Genomic DNA, 22,921 nt, shown 5'->3' on the forward strand with positions numbered 1-22,921 from the left:
AGGGACTTGAATTTTTTCTTCTAAGCCTACCATACTTTCAGTCTCGACCGAAAAAATAGGTGGCTTTTGTTCTTCGGCCAAATTAACAATTTTCTTAGGCTGATGTCTGATTACGGCCGGAGCGAAAAATTGCCCCCCGGCCTTTGGGCCTAACCATTTTTCAAATGGAATAGATTTGTAATCAGAAACGTAAGGAAAATTTTCTTCATCTAGCCAGGCATTAAATCGAGCCCTGTCTTCATTTATCCATTGCCCTTGTAGGATAACAGGAGCTTTTATTTTCAACATGCAAGCGAATGACTTTTGCATCTCTTTATGGCCACGAAGAACTTTTTCTGCTTCCAAAGATTTTTTTTTTTCCTCATTGTATTTTTTCAATTCCTCTAGGAGCTCGTGCAATCGGCTAAATGGAGCCAGATTGACATTTTGATCTATCATGTGAACTTCGTAGTTTTAGCACTGGGTCCCACCGGGCGTGCCAAAATGTTGACCCTAGAAATTACAAAGCCTACGTGGCGCGCATGCCGAATATATTCTAAGCTAACTACGTCCTTCGGTGATTACGGGGCGTGCCAACTCGTCGGCCGAGGCTCGGCCGAGGAGTAAATTTGATGATGCTGCGTTGGGTCGCGCTACTGACTTCTGCGTCTTGCGATTGCGGCCGAGAAAGGAACGCGTCTCGGCCTCTTGGGTTCTCGAGCCTGAAGACAAGGCTGCTATTTCTTACAAAGTTCACGAACCGAATTCGGCTTGCAATGTGCCGAATGTAATAACTGTAACACCTCACCTCGCCGAGAAGGCTAATGAGATGACCTCGACCAACAAGGATTCGAAAACCCTTCTCGACCGAGACTTGGATAGGCAATCGACCGTTCTCGCCGCAGTGCTGTTGATGCCAACGGAAGATACTGCGAGACCGACCGACTCTACGGTGACAGAGCTATCTATGCCGACTTAAGATATCACCGGTTGCTTCCACAGTGCTATTGATGCCAACGGAAGATGTGTCAGCGAAAAAGGAAAAGAAAAAGATCTCAAGTTGTGAGAGTTTGCGCAGGGCAATTTTGTATTGATTTTTGTGGGGCCTATTATGTTGCACGACCTCTTGTATTTATAGGACTTGGATATCTGCTTGGCACAACCTGATAATATTGTAGAGTCCAGCTGTAACTCAAACTTGCAGAGCAAAAATTGATCCGTATCAGAGGCTTATCCTTCAGATTGTTGTTTGTGACTTTTCAAATAGGATAAAAACCCATCTCGTCTTATCACATCACACTAGAAGTCTAGCCCACCTAGGCTTCTTGTCTTGATAACTTCAACATAGCCTTTATCCCATGCATGCATAATAAAATATAATCCCATCATATTTAAAAGCCTAGCCTAGCTAGGCTTTCTTTTCTTGTCATATGCATGTTACGGCATATACATATATATAATCATATATATATATATATAATTATATAATAGGCATCCAAACCGAATTGCTCTAACACACACGGTACACTGCTAACAAATCCAAATTACATTGGACTGTTCCACCTGTCTCTCCGTTGGGATATAATTTTGTCTTGTTTATCTGGTTTAAGAAGATGCAGATAATTCGGACTAAAAGATAATTATAATATTATCCTTTAATAATCAAATTATCTCCACTTTCTCATCCGGTGGTTGAGAATCATGCCCACTCAACGGCCTGAATCGCTTGGGCCGATGATGTAAAATTGGGTTCAAACAGTTTTATTTTTCAAAATTAAAGGATGTTAGGATCACTTTTGGTGAGATTTTAAAAAACCTGTAAAATTTAGTATATGTGAATTTACTTTACTGTTCATGATTTTGTTTTGTGGTAAAAAACATAATTATCTTTCTACTTTCTTTTAGTTAACAAAAATGTTATTATTAATATATAGTTTACATAACCATAGTTAAACTGGAACACTTCCCAACTAATAAAATTCTGAGTAACAATTATCTATGGTTTAGAGTGGGACGAAATAACGTACCCAAAAAAAACAAATATCTCTTTGAATTTATAATACAAGCTCCTTTTTTTTTCGGTAACAATAATACAAGATCTTCATGGCACAATCTTGTAAGCTTTCATCTTCTCAATCCAAGAAACAAACGACTTGTACGAATTCCTAAACCCTAAAAACCCATGCTCCTTGCTGTTATTCATACTATCCAACACCGCCTCCCCACCCAACACATAGTCGGCAAACCACCACACCCCCACCTCCTCCAGCTTCGTCGGCTGCAGCTCATTCTCCCTCACTATCTCCTCCCACACCCCCTCCTTTCCCTTCATTTCCTCCACCAAGCTTCGCCGCTCTCCCTCCTCGTCAAACCCGTACTCCTCAATCCCAAACTGCTCCGCCAAACCCTTCCAAAACTGCTTCCACTTCAACACATCCCCGTTGTTGATATTAAACGCCTCGTTTTGGGCATTCGGGTCCATCGCCGCCCATATATGCTGCTCCGCTATTAAATCTCCTTCCGAGGCCATCGCGTAGCACTCCCACGCCGCCTTTGTTCCCGGGAATTTCAACGGCCGACCTTCTTTTTTACAAATTGCCGCGTAAACGCAAAGCTCCCGATTATGTTCATCAAGCTGTGAGGAGAAAACCCGAAAATGTTGTACGGACGGTGGACCGACCACGTCAGGCCCGGGTATTTCTCGACCTCCTCGAACAATATGTCCTCCAGCGTGTAGTAAAAATTGGGCACGTCGAGCCGCGGCAGGTCCTCCATGAAAGGAGGGTCATGGGCCGGGATCTTGCCGATGCACTCAAACGGTCCGATGCAGTGTTTGGTCCCCGTTTGGAGGCTGATGTGGCGAAGATTGGGAGCCGCTGGGATAACGACACTGAGTACGTTGCGGAACATGGCGCCGTTTGCCTCGCAGTTTTCGAGTTCGGTGGCTCTGCTAGTCCACGTCATGGAGAAGATGTGGGTAACGTCAGTTAGTCCGGAGAGCTTGGTCTGGACGTCTTCGGGGTCGGAGATGTCGCACTGGATGTAGTCGACGGGGTGGTCGGCGCTCCAATTGGGGCGCGGGCGGCGCGCGACGCCGTAGACCTTCCATGGACCGCCGGGGGTGTCGTGGAGCGGGAGGATCTCGGCTAGGCTGTTGCCCACTATGCCCGTGACGCCGATTACTAGCCCCACGCTTTGGGATTCTGACGTGTCGGCTGCTTCCGACTTCTTCTGAGCAATTCACGTTAATTAATCAATTAAATAAGATAATCAGCGAGATGAGGAAACATATTATAGTAGTTAATAAACTGATTTAATGAGATTAGTGGTGTTATTCTTACCTTGGTAGCAGGAGCAGCTCCAGACCACCACCAGCTCATATTTTTGGGTATATGACGTAAGCTATGAGCTCTTCTCGGTGCAGTGTCCAAATGAAGAAAAGAGAGAAATTAACATTGTGGGCCTTATCCTACTGGGCTTGAAGCCCAACTACTCAAGCAAAATAGTACACTTATGCACTAGGCCCACATTTCTTTTGCGATCAAGGATCAGTTTCAGTGCTTAGGTTAAACTGTTCATGTGCTATGTATAGTAGCTCATCGGTTGATTGTGTGGAGAGTGTTCATCCTATTTTGGAGAAATAATAGACTTTACATGTGCTTATTAATAAAGGAACCATCGTGTATTGCCAATTAATTTTATGATAAAACATCAACTTTCTTTGAATTGGATGTTGGAATCAAGTGATGGGTAGTTAAAATTTTAGTGTGACGCGCACATAGCTACATGATGTTAATTGAATATCAATTGTGACATTGTGTGTGTGTGTTTGTTAATTAACCTAGGTTCGAATGAATTAAAAGTCGGAAGTGTTTAGCTTGCCTACCACAAAAAGTAACTAGGGTGGATATCAAATTGTAAATAGTAGAGATCTTGTCTATATTTTCTTTGCATGGTGTGGGTAAAGTAGAGATCTTTTTCTTTCTACATACTCATAAACAAAATTTCTAAATTTAAACTCAACGTGCGATTTAACTGCTTCACCTAGGTGATTTATTTTGTAATATTTGGAGTCATTTAGCTTATATATAAGTATATAACACATAGAATTCGAGCCCTAACCTCCGGTTTAAGAATAAATGCTTACGCCACGTACAAATTACTCAATACAAACATTGGAAATAACCTTATGTTTTGTTTGAATTAGGGATTATCAAGTATCTTATGATTTAGTTTACTAGAATTTTTTATTTTTCTTAAAAATGGGGACAACTAGTTATCCATCCCTTTCGAGAGACGAGAAAACTCACAGAGACATTGTAATCTCCCCCTAGCTACAAGTTTGGCTTCCACACCAGCAGCAGGTTTTGAACCCAAGACCTCCAGTTTTTAATTTGAAGAAGGTCTCACAATCCGTCATTTACCACTGGGCCACCAACTCGAGGTTAGTTTACTAGAAATTAGATTGAGAATTTTGAAATGATCAATAGGCAATCCATTGAGAGAGATTTGCAAGTCAGTATTTAAAATAAATCAATTGAAAATTCCTTATTTAGTGACTTTGTTATACGCAAGTCATGTATTATCAATCTGTCTATCTACTGTACCAGCAGCAGGTTTCGAACTCAAGACCTCTAGTTTTTAATTTGAAGAAGGCCTCACAATCCGTCATTTACAACTGGGTCACCAACTCGTGGTTAGTTTAATAGAAATTAGATAGAGAATTTTGAAATGATCAAAAGGCAATCCATTGAGAGAGATTTGCAAATCAGTATTTAAAATAAATCAATTGAAAATTCCTTATTTAGTGACTTTGTTGTACGCAAGTCATGTATTATCAATCTGTCTATCTACAGTCTTAGAGTGTATTTCTAATTAATTTAGCCTAAATCCTTGATGTCCCAACACACCATTGTGATAAACACATGGACTCAAGATGATAAAGTTGAGTAAGTAGATCAGAAGAAAAAGGCACTAAAGATAGAATTAGGTACACCTTTTTACCTTTTCATTTCGTCCTTCTCTTCAATGGAAAATTTTGTTTAATCGATGTGCCTAAGTGGTCCTCTCCACCTTCCCCATATATTCTAACAGTACATACATATAAATGCACTTCAGTACTATTGTCTGGATTAACTACCAGACACAAAGTATGTTTTAATTAGATCATCAAATTAGAAATTTTGTTGCGCTTAACTAGCTCTCTAAATTCTAATTGACCAAGAAAATGCTTAACCTAAAGATAATACTAAGCTGATCGTGAAGAATAAATTAACGCATGCAGTAGTATATAGCTTTAAAAAGGACACAGTTTCAACTGCATAAACCCTAAATTCAACTAGAACATATCGTTAATTCTTGTGGTTATAAGTTTGCATCACTACTGATTTCCAATGACCCATCACGAAAACTTACACTGATCAAGCCACGACCAAAGCTTACATCTTTTTCGTCCTTTCCATCTTTCTCCTACTCTCTTCCTCTGGTTGAATTAAAGGTTCTTCTAAAATGGTGGACAGACCTGAAAAAGATACAGCACAAAGGTGATTGATACTTCCACTTGATAAACCCTAAAAAGTTGCAAAGACGTACACACACCGCACGTTAGAAAAAGGAAACAATTGTATTAACCTAATATTTGAATTTCAAACATTTACAAGTGATCTTACATGACATGAGTATATCATCAATGTGTCGCTTTGTGCTAATGTTACAACCTACATAACGTTGTATTATTGGCACAAGACGTAACGATGGTTGTATACACTGTCTCATTCTAGTATTGGAAATTTCGAGTGCCAAATTTAATTTCACTTACCTTTCTTCTCCATCATAATTCTCCTCATTTCATCATGGTAATCTTGCTTGTCGTTGCCACTCTCGTATAAGTTAACCCTACCTTCCGACACTTGTACTTCTTTCGTCGCTTGAAAGTCTTGATCATCACTTGTTGCCATCTTTGACCTGGCAGTGGCGAAGAGCCAAGTGGCGTCCATCTGTTTGTTGATCATACGTGCGGCATAGTATGGAACCTTCATCCGTTTTCTGCTCCCAGACTTGATGCAGCCATTGATGAACATCAAACAGTCCATCATGCTTTCTTTGGCCAATCCTTTCATGTCATAAGCCTGTGATCTTCTCCAAAGACTTCTGCTGTGAGAATTCACCGGACTTGACAAGCAGAGAGCTCTTGTCGAGTCTCTAATGGCGGCATCTGCTTTTCCAATAAGCAACTGACACTGAGCTCTATTGCTATAAAGCACCATTCTATCTTTTCTCAACCCTAATGGGCACATTTCTAATGCTTCAGAATACTTAATTATAGCTCCCTCTATTTCTCCCATACAAACCATATGATTTGCTTCTTGTTTAATTAAATCCACCAAAACCCTACTTTCCTCATTTTTTTCTTGAGACAACACTCTCTCCTTCCTTCTCCTCTCTACCTTCAAATTCCAAACCTCTTCCAAATATTTTTCAATTCTTCTGTTCTTGTTCAACTTGTTTAGAAGAAGTGCTTTTGTGATTGCTTCACCTACGTTTGATCTATCTCCAAGGCTTTTGAGTTCAACCAAATCTATAAGAAACGAGGCGGCCATATTAATAACTTTGTACCTCGTATTCGGGTCTTTGAGAAGCAACAAGAGGCAGTCGATCCCCATGTACTGCCAATCATCTGAAGACCTTGAGAGATTACACAGGCTCTCAATAGCTTCCTTTGATTCAGCAATTTTTTTCCTTCCATATTTACCATAGCACAAAATCCTAACAAGTCCAACGCCAGCTGGTGAAGATTGATTGGCTAATCCACCCCACATTCCACACAACTGTTTTAAAAAATCCCCATTACAAATGAGATTCAAAGACCTCTCTTTGCAAGCAAAACAATTTAAGATATAGAGACACCAACACTGAAGCTGACTAGCCCATTCTTCTGCCTTGCGGTTCTCCATTTCAAATCCCCCAACACCTCTTGTGAGCAAATCACAATGGTATTTCTGTCTTTTTCTCTCATCTTTCACCCCCACAAAACTAACATACACCGCATCAAGACATGTAGAGGCTAATTTCATGGCTAATCTCACCACCTCTTCTTCGTACTCCGCCACAGCTTCGAATGTACTCTCGTAGCTTGCAAGGTGACCTAGCGCTCGAACCGCAACTCTTTGCTCGACCCAACTCATCTTCCCTCTGAGGAGCTCCAAAAGCGGTGGAATCACGCCTGATGCCACTGCCTTTTCAGCGAACTCAGCCTTGTTCATGGTGTAAGAACCAATGACATGAGCTGCATAGTAAGGGATGTAGATGTTTTGGTCCCTCTGAAGCCAAGTATTACTCTTGTTGTTGATGCCTTTGTGGATAAACCGTACCATGCACTCAAAGATTCCAAGGGATGGGAACTCTGGGTCTTCAGGGTGAGCCATAGCAGCATTCCATAGGCTGCTTAGCACTAGAACATTTCCTTGGTCTTCCCTGTGAGGTAGTTCCTTGAAACAGGCTGATATTCCAGCTCTTCTCTTGAAGGAGTTTGGCTCTTTCATGGTACAAAAGAAGCAAAACTGTCTAGTGCAAGCCTGCTCTTTTGTGGTGAGCAGGTTTTTCTTCTCCTTTTTCTTCAGGGAATCCATGACTGAGGGCAAAGGTTGAGAATTTAGGGTTTTGGTTTTGTGGAGAGCAATAAGGGGAATTGAAAGGAAAAGGTCAAAATTGATCAAGTGGGCAGAGTGGCCAGGTGTTTGTAGCTTAGTGACATCAACGGCGCATGTATTGTATTTAAAATCTTATATTGTGAGGCATCTTTGTACTGTTGAATTATTTGTGCCTTTATTTTCGAGAAAGGTTAGTCTCCCCACATAAAGGTTGTCATAAACAAAACTTTGCTTTCGTGTGTCTATCTCTTTATATATATATATATATCATACACTAAGATTGCGTATTTAACCATTCATTACTCTAATTATGCTATATACTAAAGTATAATAAATTTTTGACTCATTAAGTAATTGCTGGATCATGTAATGAGAGAGATGGTGCGCGCGGCATGGAAGTTTCTCTTTAGTTTCTAGCTAGCTCATATAGAGGATCTGATTTCTAAGGTGGGTTTGTATTTTGTTCAATTCTTTTAATTGCATGAGGCGTTTGTTCATATAATTTGTAATATTATTGGATTCAATTTGTGTTGTGGAGTGGTGTTGGGTTTTTACAAATTGCTGGCCTTGTGACAGCCACATAGGTAACAAATAAAGAAGCATGTGGAATTGTCATCTGACATTGCAAAGCAAAGTGGTCCTCATTTCTGAAGGAAGGCCTTTCAGTTATTCTTCGAATCAGGTCTCTACTTTCTTCATTAATCTGCATTATTTTTCCTGTAAAATACTAATTTGTCTTAATACAGCTAATTAAGGATCGCGTAAGCAAGATATATCATAGATCCTCAAAATCTACCAAGTGTAATTCCAACCAATAAACATTTATTAGAACACAAACTTTCTGCTTTCAATGCACATTTGACATCATGTTGTCTGGAACCTTGATTTTCGTTTTAAGTTCCCTTGTCAACAGGTCTAATGCTACTCTACTATTAATCTTCTTCAAAAGCTACTCTAAAAACCAAAATCTAGGTCTTTCTATTCTACTTACTATTCTACTTATAATAATGCAGCAAAATTTATTGTGATTACAGATGGGTTTGTTGCAAAAGGGAGTTGAGGGACCACAACCTGAAGACGTGGTATCAGTTTCCGACTTGCATGGCAAAGATACACTACCATCGTGACATCTCGTGTCATGTAAGTTGCTCTACTTCAGTCGGTTGTAACAGAAGGTGGTTCTTGTGGTCCTTCTCAACTTAACCTAATTCAAACAAATATTAAATCCATAACTAGCAAAACTTTTAGAAAACAGAATTAGTAATTTAGTACAACTGGGTGGAGGTCTCAAGAATATGCGGCTGTTACATACACATACTATATATAGATTGGAAAACAAGAGGACATGAAAAGAGGCGATTTATTAGAGTTTAATCTTCTCTGGAAATGGTAATTAGAGTTTAAACAATACACTTCGAAGATTCGTGGGAGTAACATGACTCTCTGGTGATTGGTAACCAAGTGTTGCGATGTGCAGACATGTTTCTGGTGTTTAGTTTATTGCTTGTTCGTAGGATTGGCGTGGAGAATAGCTACATCGGTTTATAAAGCTCATGATGATTAGAACTAATGCTTTTGTTTTTCAATATCCAAAAGATGATTGGAATGCAATGGTGTAGTAGTTACCAGCAACTTCAAATCTGAGTTGCACACCTCTCTTTTTTTATTATTATTATTTTTGTTACAAGTGCTAATTCTGTAAAATTTTTGTCGTAGTTTATTCCAGTTGGTCTTCCATGTCTTCCCCAAATTGCTATTCCTTCGTTGAGTTTGAATGTTTTGGTAGGGCAGGAGGCGTATATATAATTATGCACACAACTTATGAGGAACTAATAAGACTTTCACACAAATTATATGGTCCATGCAAGTTTTGTATGCATATGTATCACATAAACTTTGATTGGTTCAGGGAGGTCTCAGTTCTCGCAAAATAAAACGAGAATACAACTTTATGCAAGCAATCTAACACCCAAAAAAATTGTTTGTGGGATATTGGAGGAAACTAATTTTATATCGCAAAAGATAGATTTCAATACACTAATCACATCTTAATTCTCTTGACACGGTTCTTAGTAGAGATATTCAAAAATGAACAACTTCAAATCTTCTACAAACAAAATCCCTATATCCTCAACCACTTGTCCTGTCACATACTCTCCACAACCCAGCCCAATGGCAGCTGACTCCTCAACCACTCCTCCTTGTTTGCTTCCGCATAATCACTCGAAATGAGACCCCAACCGAGTCTGAGTACAAGATAGCAAACTTCAAGGTCAATAGCCAAAGCTCTTTGCAATCGCCCAAGTCAGTTGATTCAGTAACTCGCTTTCTGCAACTTTGTTAGTGTTAGAAATTCACAATTCTCTCAAAAAACACGCAAAGATCTCCAAAAAATTTTGAAAATTTTAAGCAAATAAATCACTTTATATTCAATTTTTGAATAAATATTTTTGGAACATTTTTAGACGCATCGAATCCACATGACTCGTCGATGGATTCCCGAAGACGACTTGCGCTCGAAGGATGATGGTGTTCTGCTATGTTAAGGGTGAGTGAATGTACATGTAAAATATGAAATAAGTCACACAGATGACACATGCATTTTAGTTGCATATGAATTTAATTTATAAGGCTGTATAATTATGGTTCATTTAAATTAACGTCTAATTGAATAAACCACTCAACAAATGTAAACATAGGACGGCATATGTGTATATATACAAAAACCTTCCGTAAACAATCAAGAACCGTTTGATTCATTTTTTTTCTTTGTTTCTAAATTGTTTTGGTTGAAATCTTAAAAAAAAATCAAGTACATTTTCCTTGCACGTGAATACGATTTCAAGCTCTCCCTCTATTTCGTAAACTAATATAGAGTATCGCTTTAGCTCTCATCCGGTGATCCTTTTGTTTTTGTTTTTTAGTCGTGCATGAGATTCAAGTCTGTAGACTTTACTACCAATACTTAAGCAGGCTTTGATTCTTTGGGCCAAACTCCAGACCTTTAGGCCTTGATCGGATAAAAAACCCTTACCAACAGGGGAAGAATGAAAGGGTGACTTCAATATTTGCATTTTTTTCTTTTCAGTTTTGATTTTTCGCAAATCTAACTTTAAAAAGGTACAATGCAGAACCTCCAAGTCAATCTGAAATTAAGTACAATTTTGCATCAAACCCTACAAAATACGAATTTTACATAAATAGTAACTGATCTTAAGAGGAATCCTAATCAGTATTGGTTCTAAATGAGCTCCGTTACGCAGCTCAATCATCCACCAAAAACCCAAGTCCCGACTCCACAATGATTTTTTACTCGAGCACAACAATTTTTCAGGCACCTGAGAAAATCTACAGACAACTCACTATGTACAAGTTTGAAACTACATCGATCCATCACAGAAGGCCTGCATGCAACTCGGCTCCTATCTTACCATGCCTACCTTTGATATAAGTCAGTCCATACAATTATTCTTTCAAACATCCATTTTCCACATAAGATTACTTGCGTTGCCTTCATGAGACTTCTCGAATGATGCAACTTTCGCCCGATATGCAGCTGCTGCCGCAGTGTTATTTACAGTCTGACCCTGAGGGAGCTCACAGGCTTCACTCATGGTAGCAAATCTTAGCTCAGCAGGAGGGATGAAACAGTCCATTGACAAGCCAGGGACATTGAATGCCACTTCCTCAACTGTCCAAGCTTCTTCCATCCTCGTCTTGGTGTGGCTCATTGCAGTTTCTCCAAACCTGAATAGGGTTACTACTGAACGTCCTGAGTGAGCGATCATAATCCCCTCAACGGGCTTGTAATCATCCAGGAATGAGTTGATTGTGGTCTCCCAGTAAACAGCATCACCTCCGTTGTTCTGAATGCGGGTCAAATGGGAATCTTCCAAGTGTACAAGGAGCCCTGTTTTCTGGCTGAAGTAGCCAAATAAAACATGCCTAATGATCTCCGCAGGCCCTTCGCTCCTGGCTTTCAGCGTCAAAGGATCTGCAGAAAGCTTGAGGATGAAACAATCCTCGCCATTTATCTTCTTTTCACCAATGCATCTTGAGCTGGTAAACATACTAGCAGTGGTTCGTGGGTCAAGCCCCTGTATTCAATAAATAAACACAGTGATTAAATTGTGCACGGCAAAGGCAAACCGAGCCAAACAAAGCAGGACTAGCGTTTACCTGAAGTGCCCGTCGCAAGGGTCTGACAGGCCCTTTTGCAGCATGTGCACCAAGCCAAGGCGTGTGCCTCCACACAAGCTTTCCATTGCAACCAGCGTGAACCTTGCTGCCGCCAAGTGCAAGCTCCACATACCACATGTCTGGATGCATCTGCCACAGGACAAAGCCGCCCGAGTCTGCTGCTTTGGAGGAATTCTTGTTCCGTACAACCCTGTTGGCCGTTTCAAACTCCGAAGCGATCATTCTCACCTTTCCCATAGCATAAGCATTGTGGATTGAGTTCTGAAGCTTCTGCCCTCCTGATGCCGCTGTATACTGCTGCAATATATACTGAGCAGATGAAGTCTCCTGCAAAACATATTAAAAAAAATTGTGTTTAGAGGGTTTCTGTAAAAACCGAAATGAAGAAAAAGGTCCTGTCCACTTCATATAAAATGATGAAATGAAATTAATCCCCACAGCCTTAGGCTTCACATCTGCAGATACACTTGGCGTCAAATACACAGATTCAACATTCCAGTTCAGTTCATATAAAATGCAGTTGAAAACTGAGAACTGCACGGTGAGATCACAGTTTGATGAAAATTGTAAAGGGTATGCGGTAAAAAGGAAAAGGAAAAAGTTGCACAAAGTGTGTATGAACACGATCGCCATCAAACCGAAAGATTCTTAGCTATCCACGGTTGTATATCCCCTCATGTCCTCGTCGCGTGACACAAGGGACATACAACCGGTTGCAACGCAAATTCTTCTTTCGCTTATGATAATGAGATCAGCATGCGTGAAATCAAAGGAACTTACTCTAATAAACATGTGGAGCAGATAATCAAAATGTCCCACAAACTTTTATATAAAAAAATCCGGCATGCATAGGAAACTAGTTGATGAATCTCTTTTTTTATTTTCTTTTCTGGAAATTGAAAAATGAATAAACAAAAAAAAAGGAAAAAAATCTACAGAAACATTAATTTTCACAAAAATGAACGTAAACTAAACCAAATTTATAGCTTCCAAAGTTGTCAGATTTATACTAAAATTTGGACCCTTTCAAGTTTTCAGCATTCAGAAAATCAATTTGGTTGGATTTGGAGGAGTAATCAGCAAAAGTTACATGTCAAGGGAAGGACTTACAATGGGTGTGTCTTTGATGCTAAGGTGAGGCAGAGGCTCAGTGGTGCTAACGTGCACCGGGGCGAGCGGAGCACCCAGAACCCCAAGCAGCAGGCGCAGATCCGACCTTTTGTAGGTGGAGCACGAAACCGAAGGCGCCCTGCACAGCTGCCCCTTCATCCAGTGGCCCCACTTCCCCTCCATCCTCGAATCTCCACCGTCCGTCCCATCGGGCCCTTCCTTCAGCGGCGACAGCGCCTCGGTGGGCCTCAAGTTCCCGGATCTCAGAATCATCAACGGCTCCGGCTGCGCCACGTGATGATTCCTCCGCCGCCTGAGCAGCCCCGACATTGGGGACCCACTCCTGGCCGGACTTTTCGCCCTCGACCTCCCCGGCGACAGCCCCCTTGTCACCTCCTCCTTCAAAGCCGAAAAAAAACCCTGCTTTCTCTCCATTTGACAGCTCTGCCCCTCACCCAAAATTCTGCAGAAGAAGTGGAAAAATGAGAGGTGTGGTTTGTGGGCTTTGCAGGGAAGAAGTGAGAGAGTGAGAAGAAAGAAGGGAGCTTTGGTGAAAGCAACTTCTGGGTTTTGATTTTTGGAGGAAATAAAAAGGGTGGTAATGATTAAACGAAGGAAAAATATTGCGCCGAGAGAGACAAGCAACAGCACACACTAGTATTACCACTACTGTGGGACTGGGGGAGCGAGCAGAGAGCTGTATTTATTTACATTCCCAGAATTTCCCTTCTTTCACTATCCCCTCCTTTTTCTATTTTTCTTTTCTTTTTTCTGTTTGTCTACTAATTACTGGAGAATAGTTGTATTTTCACTTTTGTACTTTTTTTCTTTGTCTGGCGGGGGATTTCGCCAACCAGCAGGAAGGTGTGAAGAGAAGAGCGGTTGGTTAATGGCTTATTTGTCATTTTCCACTCACCCATTTTCTTATTTGGTACCTTATTTTTGAGAAAACTTTTATGTTTAACGCAACAGTTATCATAAATCAATTACGTACTGATATATGTTAATTTATATAATTGCAACATTGTTATTGTGGATAAAGTATTAAACAATCGGACCACATGTCTATCTATCCATAAACACAAAAATACCCATCCAACCTTGCCCGTAGAAGACTGGTGCCACTATTCGGCCAGACAGTCTTGTGGTCTGGTTGTTCAAACCAAATAATTTGTTTTCGAAATGCAACACTAGCAATATTCCTATAGCTTTGAATATCAAAAGTATTATTGATTTAAAACACTGTCACCGTAAAATTTTCGAAACATAAAATTTGTCCTCCTTATTATAAGGTTTCATAGGACCATAGCATTAGCATGAGCCGCTGAAGCGTGCAGGGCTACTACAATACGACGACGCCCTGACAAATTAAAAAGTTTTCTGGTTATGGAAAACTGGAAATTTTGGGGGCAATATTTTTCTCGTGACCAATTTGATATGGCAGAGGCCGTGAGGATCTGTGACTCTGTGGGGTTGGCGCCGTTTATCAACGGTCAAACGGCAAGTAATGTAATCTCGGATCTTTAGTTGTTGGATTGTTGCTTTATTGGCTGCTTCTTGTTGTTCGGTAAATTTAAAAACATGAAAACATGATATGTTTTTGGAATTAAAAAGTAAAAAAAAAAAAAAAAAAAGATCATGTTGGATGTCTTAATGAGTGTGAATCGATGGCTTCTCCTATTTTATTATCAGCGTGCAAAGCTTCCTAAGCATGCTCCAAGGAACAAAATCTATATTTTTTTCCGTCGTGTAATATAATCAGCAGAGCAAAACGCTAAATCATTCTTAACTCAAAAAAAGATATAAACAGGACAAATTTATGCACTCATGGAAAGAAATGTGTACCTTGTTTTTGACTTGGGAACCGAGCTTTTTACGTTTGAATAATGCGTCATGTTAGAGCACCAAACTTTCAACGACTTTGATGAAAAATAACCTGCAAAACAAGTAAATTTTGGGGGTTGGTGTTTGGCTACGGTTGGTCCTTTTGCGTTCAAATTGGTAAGGCTTAAACTCAAAGCAATATGTTGAAATTCCGCACCTTATCTAGTTTGCGATTGATGTTTTTTATATTTAGTTTCTATAGCTTCCTTGTTAGATGAGGAGATCGGTTATTGTAAATTTTCCTAGTTTGTAATTCCAAGAGTGAGAGGGAATAGTGAGAAAAGGAAAATGTTGCTCATTTTTGACCGAATGATTACGGATTCGAGTTGTGAAAACAACATTTTAGCAAAATAAGGGTAAAACTATATTGTCTTCAATCCTTACAAAGCGGAGAGGTTTATGGATTTGGAGTCACCCTTTTGTTGTTGACCTTTTAATATACGACTACATGTGATATTCTCATTAGTTTGCAACCTAATTGTCACGATTCAAAACAAAATCATTTGTTTTATAATTTGCAAGCCTCAGTCTAAAGGATCGGCATGGACCTAGCCACCTAACATGGAGCCGGACTTGGGCGGGGTGACAAAGACAATTCCTTGATGGGTGTTAGATAGTTAGGGACCCCGAAAGGAAGCGTTGGTTGTTGAATTCGTGGGGACGTTTTTAATAGATTTTCTGTAGATTGACATAATTAATTGATTCTGCTACTGCCAGATGCCACGACAAATATCTTCCTGCGTGAGAGAGTTTGTTTGTCCCCTGCAATTATGTCCTGACCAAAAACTTAGGTAAACTTCTTAGGGTTCCAAAGGGAATTAGGAGGATGAGCTAACCATAGATTTTTGCAAAATTGAAAAATTAAATCAACTTACTTTTATACAAGTTATACGGAAGAGGGGAATTCGAACTCAATACCTCGTGTTGTGTATAAAAATGAATATTTTGTAACAACTAAGCTTCAAGTTTCTGACATTGTTATAATGGTTAAACATCTTATTTATCACAAAAGAAACTCAAGTTTAAGATGTTCCTCGTTGCTGAAGACACCCCCCAAGAGCGGAAGTTTTTATGACATTTCTGATTGTTTTGATAATTGACAAAAAAATATCACTAAACTAATAACTAGTTTAATAATATGATGTATAAACCAAATTTAACATCAATTAAAGGGACAAGAAATGTGGGATCTTGTTGCTTATACAAATTTATTTTCGCAACTCCAACTCACGTATGGTGGTCAACTTTATCTCGTATCATATTGGTCAATTTATTTCCCATATTTTATATTCATTGATGGAGACAATAACCGAAAATAAAATAAAGTGTCCCCCACTTACACACCTGCACTTCCTTGGTCTGAAAGGCGAAAAAGCACCAGCTACGCTAATCACGGGAATAAGTTAGGTTTCCATTTTTCTTGTTTAAGTGAAAAGTAATGGGCCCTCTCAGTCTTGCAGTCGTGGACATCGGCCCATAAATGAGAAGAGTCAGGCCCAAAAAAGTTCATTTCAAACAGGCTGTGGTTGCCAAGGCCCAAAGTTAAGGGCTTCCCAGTCACGTGCTTTTGCAAAATATTACCGATTTGAATTTGGGAAACCCTCCAATAATGTAAAGAGAAAACCGTTAGACCAGAGCGAGTTGGTTACATTTCAATTTTCCCATAGTAAACTAATTATGCATGTTGAAGACGACCACATGCAACCATTAATGATGTTTTTATGCATCAGTTGCCATAATATCATGGTTTTAAATGGCAATAATGACGCTTTTCAACCATGTTCGGACCACGAGCACGTACATCATATGTCATTATATTAGTGAATGAACATTTGAAAACAAATCTTCTTTTCACTTGTATAATAGCATATTAAGTACTGTCCTGTGTTCCAAACACATTGAAAAATCTTTCCTATGAGTGCCCCATTTTTTAACATCAAACCAACTTTGATATGAAGAGCAACTTATAGAGAATGGGTTCACCACTATGTGGCGTTTTGGTTCAGTAATACATTGTCATGGAGAGAAAAACTTGAACATGACAATGCAATATTGAACAAAAAACACTACGTAGTGAATTCATTCAGTACAAGTTATTCTAGTTGATATGGGTTGAGGACGACCCATTTACTTAGGACATACAATTTGGCACGTACATTTTCGGACCACCAGAGATTTTGTGGTTTTGGGTGGTCATTCATTTCACTTGGAAGTGAGGCAACTATCAAAGACAGCAACATTTCACATTCAATTAATACTTTCGTTGTCCATGGTTCAGGTGGTGGTTCCCTATCCTTCGCTCATTGTATCTCAACATGTTAATCTAGTATCTTATCATTATTTAATGTACATTGTATACGTGTTAAGTTCTTAATTTGATTGACGTGAAAAGACACGTTAAAAGTTATCTCGCATCAAAAGAGAAAACTTCGCCTAAATTATTTAAACGAGCTTGGAATTGAACTCCAATTTACATAAAAAAAAAATTAAAAAAAAACAATATCGAACCCAATTAATTTGAGGCTCTTTTTAAGGACTTAAAAATGTAGAACTCAAGACGATTCTCTCCAATTGTGATCTTGTTAACTACTAACGATATGCATAACTTGATGGGCCCGAAGCTAATATTCTCATGGGCTCGAACTCCGCTGGATGCCAGTAGGCAAGAATCCTCAGGCCTTTGTCTGCTTCGGACCTTCCTCAATATTTTGACAACGATTTCTTTCTTGTCTTAAGGGCATGGACAACACAGCCCACACGCATTCGAAAATTAAACCGTGTTGGTGAGGAAACTGCCATTAACACATCTTTACTTACAAGCTACAACGTACCTTTGATCGATGGATATTACATCATCTCACATTTGTGTCTTGTGATTCAAACTCCTATCAAGTATATGAGCAATACCAATTAAGCCTAACCAAAAAAGCTTTTTTGCTTTTTTCCAAGGAGCAGATCTTACGTCTGATAGATCATATACAAAAATTAAAGACAATCGTGTGAGACCAGCTCGTAGTAGTCTGAACAAAATACAACATTTTAGTTTGTGTTGGTTAGGGATTGCCCTTAGTAACTTGTCCAACATGCATGAGATTTTATTATAAAATGACTCGATACAATAAAAAATGAAACTGCTTGATACAAGTTATAGTTTGTTATGTGCAACTTCTGATCAACATAAATTTTAGGGAAAATTTTTAAAATGTCATATGAACTTGTACACATTTTCCAATTTGTTATATAACCTAAAATTTTAAGCAATTTGTCATACCAACTCTTTGAAATCATCAATTTGTCATCTCACCCTAACTCCGTTAAGTTTTCCATCCAAAATAAGTCCGCAGATGACTTGTGTTCAAGATTATTTCTATCATTTAAGATCTTTTTACAAGTTTTTTACTTTTCTTTAATAAAACTCTTAAATTTTGTGTTCAAGGGTATTCATCTCGATCGTTGTGTTCGAGCATCGTATATGCATCTACAAATTCATTTTCTGGCACAAAACGTCAACTCGTTTCTTATATTACAGAGCCCATATAAAATTTGATTTCATAACATGCTAAACTGAACACCCTATAAATGTTTTGATCGAATGCAACTTAATAGAAGGAAGTAGAGTGTTAAAATGACAGAAATAATTCTGAGCACAAGTCATATGCAAGGAATATGACTTATTTTGGATGGAAAACTTAACGGAGGTCGAGATGACAAATTAATGATTTCGAATAGTTAATATGACAAATTGCTTAAAATTTTAGTTTATATAACAAATTAAAAAATAGATATAAGTTCATCTAACATTTCAAAAAAAATTCCTAAATTTTGTCTTCTCTCGAATTCATGTAAGCCGACAAAAGTCAGCACCATGCCAGCTAAGTGATGCAACATGGAAGCTTGGAGATTCTTTATTGACATTGACTTAAAATTGAATGGATTAGAATTTTTGTTGAAATTAAGGAAGATAAACCAAAATATGGTTTGCAAGATGACGAGGAGAGGGCTTTGAATGTATTTGACTTGGTGTTTGGTGATAGGCAATGTTGAATGGCAAATGACGGGACCGACCATCCTCCTTCGGTGGTAGTGGCATTATACACATTCACTAAAAGGCTAAAGTTTTGGCTCTCTGTTTTATTTCAACTTTAGACTTGGAGTTCTACGGTGTTCTAATTCTAAATCCGTCTAGAATTTTTTAGTTGTCAACAAAGTGGTTGGTTTACAGTTTAGGCAACTTAGGTATTATGTGTTCGTATCAGTAAGTGTGTAAAAGGACGCCCACAAGTTCATGAGCAATCGTCTACTAATACAAAATGCATTAATATCTGATGGTCTCTTACACAGATTTGATCATACAACTCGGTACTTATGTGTACCACTCTTTGCCTTTACCTACAACCTTCTTTGTTATTTAGGGACTGTTCATTAACTTTTTGCAAAACAGTTTTTCGTTTTTAAGATACAAAAATGGGTGAAAAATGTGTTTGGTAGACTGTGAAAATATATTAAAAAAACAATGTTTAGCCTAAGTTTTGTAGAATATCAAATCGATGTTTTCTTTGTTTTTAAAAACAGTTTTCAAAATAATAGAAAATAAAAGATACATTATAAAACAAAGTTAAGAGTTCTAATAAAATATAAAATCATGTATGCCATGATTTTATCACTAATGCTGCTGTCGCCGCCACCACTTTCTTCATCGTCTCATCATCATCACTACCAAACATAAAATTATATATATATATATATATATATATTGATATTTGGTACTAGTAGTGTTTTCAATGTATTTATTTTTTGAAGTCATTCTCGAACTACATTATTAAACTCATTCTCAAATTGCATAAATGCAAAATTCTATTTGTCGTTTTTTGTTTTATAGAATAGTTTTTCAAAAATTATTTTGTAAAGCGTTATTGGATAGACCCTTTAGCCATCTGTCCATTTAGTGAAAGATACAAAACGCGTTTTGTAGTCCACTTACGTGCCAATCCAATCTAATGCCATGTTGAAAGAGGCATGGGCAAATGTAAAAACATTTAACATTGACTTTTGGTCAACATTAAACTGACTAAATTCTTCGTTTTTGTTCTTTCCGGAGCTATATGCACTCCTTTTCCAGCTGCCTTCTCAATCCCCTTCTTCTTTTTATGAAAATTATAGTACACTCTAGAACATCGAGAATCCTTTTTACGAAAATCTTTTTTATCCACTATAAACTCTGAGATTTAAAATTTATAAAAGTAGTTTCTGAAATTATTCATAGTCAATTATTTTAGTTCTTTTGTAAAAAAATTCGGTTAAATTGAGGGTATTCAAATCAACCATTCCCATGGTTTCTTCAATTTAACGAAAAAATTTCACCAAAATAATTGATCGTGGATAATCTCAATGACCATCTTAATAGATTCATTGTCTAAAATTAATCTCCTATTTATTTTATTCTTACGTTGAAGCAATGATCTCCTCTGTAAATTTGCTTGTAAACAACTATTCTCTTATATTTAATTTAAACTGCATAAGTATTATACATTCCTACCCCTTTTACCTACCCCTCCTACTATAAATACCCCTCATTTCTCACATCTAAAGCACCATATACACTCACAAAAAAAAAGGTTTCCATTGCTCGCCAGATTACTGATCTTTCCATCTTCAACCTCTCATCTTTTTCTTGGCAAAAATGAAGCTCGTCTTTGCAACCTTCATGCTTGTTTGCCTTGTCCTCAGCTCCTCTTTCTTTGAGGCATCAATGGCTGGGTCTCGTACGATCCTTACTTTTTTCAACTAGCTACTCTTTTTGTGTAATTAATTAACCATGTTTCTCTAGAGTTCATAATATTCTTCTTTCATTTTTCTTTCCTCTCTTAATTTGTTTCTAAAACTAGGAATATATGGCAAATTTGAGTTAGGTCAATTAGTCAGGATAATGTGTTCACTTTCTTACAGTCGAGTAAGAGTACCTTTTTATAGATTAAAGTAGTTTAGAATATAACTTTGTTGAAACTAATATATATATATATATATATATATATATATATATATATATATATATATGGTGTTCTAATTAACCTACCTATTTGCATGAATTTTGTTATGAATTTTGCAGCATTTTGTGACTCGAAGTGTGGGGTGAGATGTTCAAAAGCTGGATACAAGGAAAGGTGCTTGAAGTACTGTGGAATATGTTGTGAGAAATGTCACTGCGTTCCATCGGGGACTTATGGGAACAAGGACGAGTGCCCTTGCTATAGGGACCTCAAAAACTCCAAGGGCGAGGACAAGTGCCCTTAATTGATTCATTTTCTTTTGTGGTCATTTGTGATGGTGTTGGTATGCATTTGTGCCTGGGAGGTACCCTACAAAATATGAACGAAAGTTGATATTATTGTGTAACTTTTATATATTAATAAAGTGGAGGTTCGTACCAATTTAAGGTGTATTTCATTATTTTCAAAGAATAATGATATTTTAGTAATAATTTAGCAAGAGTGTAACAACTCCGCCATTGTAAGCAAGCACTAATAACGTTCCTAACAAATTTTAACATTAAGTCGGTTAAGACCATTTATTTATGCATTCAAGATCTGCATTCGAGTCTTTCTCTTCAGTAATATTGTTTTTTTGTATGTAACTTTGAAATATTGTATAACAATTATATGAATGAGTTTATTCAGATCTAAAATACAATGTATATGTCATTGTATTATTGAATTGGAGCGGTGAAACCTTCCATATTCATACAGAGGAGGGATATGCGGGTGGATCTCTGGAGGAGGGTGGAGAAGAGATTATACAATATTGGTTGAACAATATTGGTTGAAAAAGAAAAATATTTTCTGGGAGAGGTTGACAGATAACAATTTCACATGCATACATAGCACGTCTCATCTCTTCAGAGGCCATTTGTCATGCATGAGGTCCCCATCCCATATTCCGAGAGACCCAGTTGGCACTCCGATTGGTACTCTGCCACGTCATATGTACTTGCAAGACCCAGCTTGTTACCGACTTGTTCCCGTCAAAACAATTTCTGCTCCCACCAAGTAACATGATGCCATGGCCTCAATTCCCCGTCACGTAAATGTTACGTACTCACAAATATATAGAGATGATGTCAACAGCTATGCAATCGAAGTACGACGTTAAGAGTTGTTATTGAATGATCGGAACATCCAACTAATTAGATTACCTGATTCAAGTTTTTTAGTCTCCCACACATTTAATGAATTCCTAGTAATTTATAGTGGATGTGGCTTCAATGCTACGTGTCATTCAATGCTACAAGAGTGAACCAATGTCGAACCTAATTTTGTCGAACCTAATGTCGAACCTAATTTTATCAACGAGTGAACCAATGTCGAACCTAATTTTGTATCGGAAGTAGTTTCCACTCTCTCATATTTGTTTTCTACTCTTTTCCTATTTTCGGAAAGAGTAATGCTAGGTAGACTAAATTTGCAAACTAAATGATATGTTACTAATAGAAAATAAGCACGTTAATAATTCAATCATCAACTTCTATGTCATTTAGTTTGCAAAAAAATTTCTACAAATTTAGTGTCTTCTTCCCAAAAAAAGAGGATTGCGGAAATTACTTGCGGTCTACTTATTAGGTTCCACTTGTTGCTTTGCAGCTAGATATCACATACGCATAGCTAATCTGGTTGCTTTCTTTGGGATAAAAACAGAAACTCCCCTTGCCCCCTCGAGGACGGTATCCAGCTGTGGCTGCCACTTTTAGACGTAAAACAATGTCATTGCTGGTGGGTTTTGTCTCTCACGTTTATTCCCGCCATAAATATGTCTTTGGTACAACAAAATGATCCGTAAAGTTGATGCAATGCTACTCATACGGTTTGTGTTATGAGATGTGTGACAACACATCTTTAAGCGCGCGAACCATTTACGACATGACTTGTTAACTGCGTACAGTTTTATATACTGTTTTTCCACATCCCACCCACCCTCTTTTTACCATACTTCCATCTCTCATTTCTTCAAATGTATTTCTATTTATGTGAAGTGATTTTCGAACACCTCTTTTCTTCCGCTGCACATCCTTATTTATTTCTTTGACTTAAAAGTTAAATCCAAGCATT

At 38.1% G+C, this 22,921-nt stretch overlaps 3 protein-coding genes and 1 pseudogene across 3 annotated transcripts; 1 reads left to right on the forward strand and 3 right to left on the reverse strand.

Annotated features, from left to right (window-relative positions):
- Window positions 1-1,925: 1,925 nt before the first annotated feature.
- On the reverse strand, window positions 1,926-3,491 carry LOC103400145 (3-oxo-Delta(4,5)-steroid 5-beta-reductase-like; annotated as a pseudogene).
- A 1,745-nt stretch (window positions 3,492-5,236) lies between these two features.
- LOC103400146 (uncharacterized) lies at window positions 5,237-7,729 on the reverse strand. Its single transcript, XM_008338825.4, has 2 exons — window positions 5,798-7,729; window positions 5,237-5,500 (listed from the first exon to the last, which is right to left on the reverse strand). Exons 1-2 carry the CDS (start codon window positions 7,605-7,607, stop codon window positions 5,418-5,420), a joined length of 1,893 nt encoding a protein of 630 aa, XP_008337047.2. The 5' UTR covers window positions 7,608-7,729; the 3' UTR covers window positions 5,237-5,417.
- Window positions 7,730-10,684: 2,955 nt separating this feature from the next.
- Window positions 10,685-13,719, reverse strand: LOC103455924 (uncharacterized). The gene is made up of 3 exons (XM_008395535.4): window positions 12,939-13,719; window positions 11,808-12,155; window positions 10,685-11,725 (listed from the first exon to the last, which is right to left on the reverse strand). Exons 1-3 carry the CDS (start codon window positions 13,371-13,373, stop codon window positions 11,102-11,104), a joined length of 1,407 nt encoding a protein of 468 aa, XP_008393757.1. The 5' UTR covers window positions 13,374-13,719; the 3' UTR covers window positions 10,685-11,101.
- Window positions 13,720-20,400: 6,681 nt separating this feature from the next.
- On the forward strand, window positions 20,401-21,250 carry LOC103424665 (peamaclein). The gene is made up of 2 exons (XM_008362755.4): window positions 20,401-20,584; window positions 20,929-21,250. Exons 1-2 carry the CDS (start codon window positions 20,503-20,505, stop codon window positions 21,111-21,113), a joined length of 267 nt encoding a protein of 88 aa, XP_008360977.1. The 5' UTR covers window positions 20,401-20,502; the 3' UTR covers window positions 21,114-21,250.
- Window positions 21,251-22,921: the final 1,671 nt, after the last annotated feature.

The sequence above is a fragment of the Malus domestica genome, chromosome 15 (assembly GCF_042453785.1).
Source record: "Malus domestica chromosome 15, GDT2T_hap1".
Lineage (NCBI taxonomy): Eukaryota > Viridiplantae > Streptophyta > Magnoliopsida > Rosales > Rosaceae > Malus > Malus domestica.

Excerpts from the sequence above, each read along its gene's own strand:
- LOC103400146 (XM_008338825.4), bottom strand. The coding sequence starts at position 7,607 with ATGGATTCCCTGAAGAAAAAGGAGAAGAAAAACCTGCTCACCACAAAA. Across the intron at positions 5,501-5,797 it reads AATTATGATGGAGAAGAAAG|GTCTGTCCACCATTTTAGAA; the intron begins GTAAGTGAAATT and ends TATCTTTTTCAG.
- LOC103455924 (XM_008395535.4), bottom strand. The coding sequence starts at position 13,373 with ATGGAGAGAAAGCAGGGTTTTTTTTCGGCTTTGAAGGAGGAGGTGACA. Across the intron at positions 12,156-12,938 it reads GCATCAAAGACACACCCATT|GAGACTTCATCTGCTCAGTA; the intron begins GTAAGTCCTTCC and ends TATGTTTTGCAG. Across the intron at positions 11,726-11,807 it reads CCTTGCGACGGGCACTTCAG|GGGCTTGACCCACGAACCAC; the intron begins GTAAACGCTAGT and ends TATTGAATACAG.
- LOC103424665 (XM_008362755.4), top strand. The coding sequence starts at position 20,503 with ATGAAGCTCGTCTTTGCAACCTTCATGCTTGTTTGCCTTGTCCTCAGC. Across the intron at positions 20,585-20,928 it reads GGCATCAATGGCTGGGTCTC|CATTTTGTGACTCGAAGTGT; the intron begins GTACGATCCTTA and ends TGAATTTTGCAG.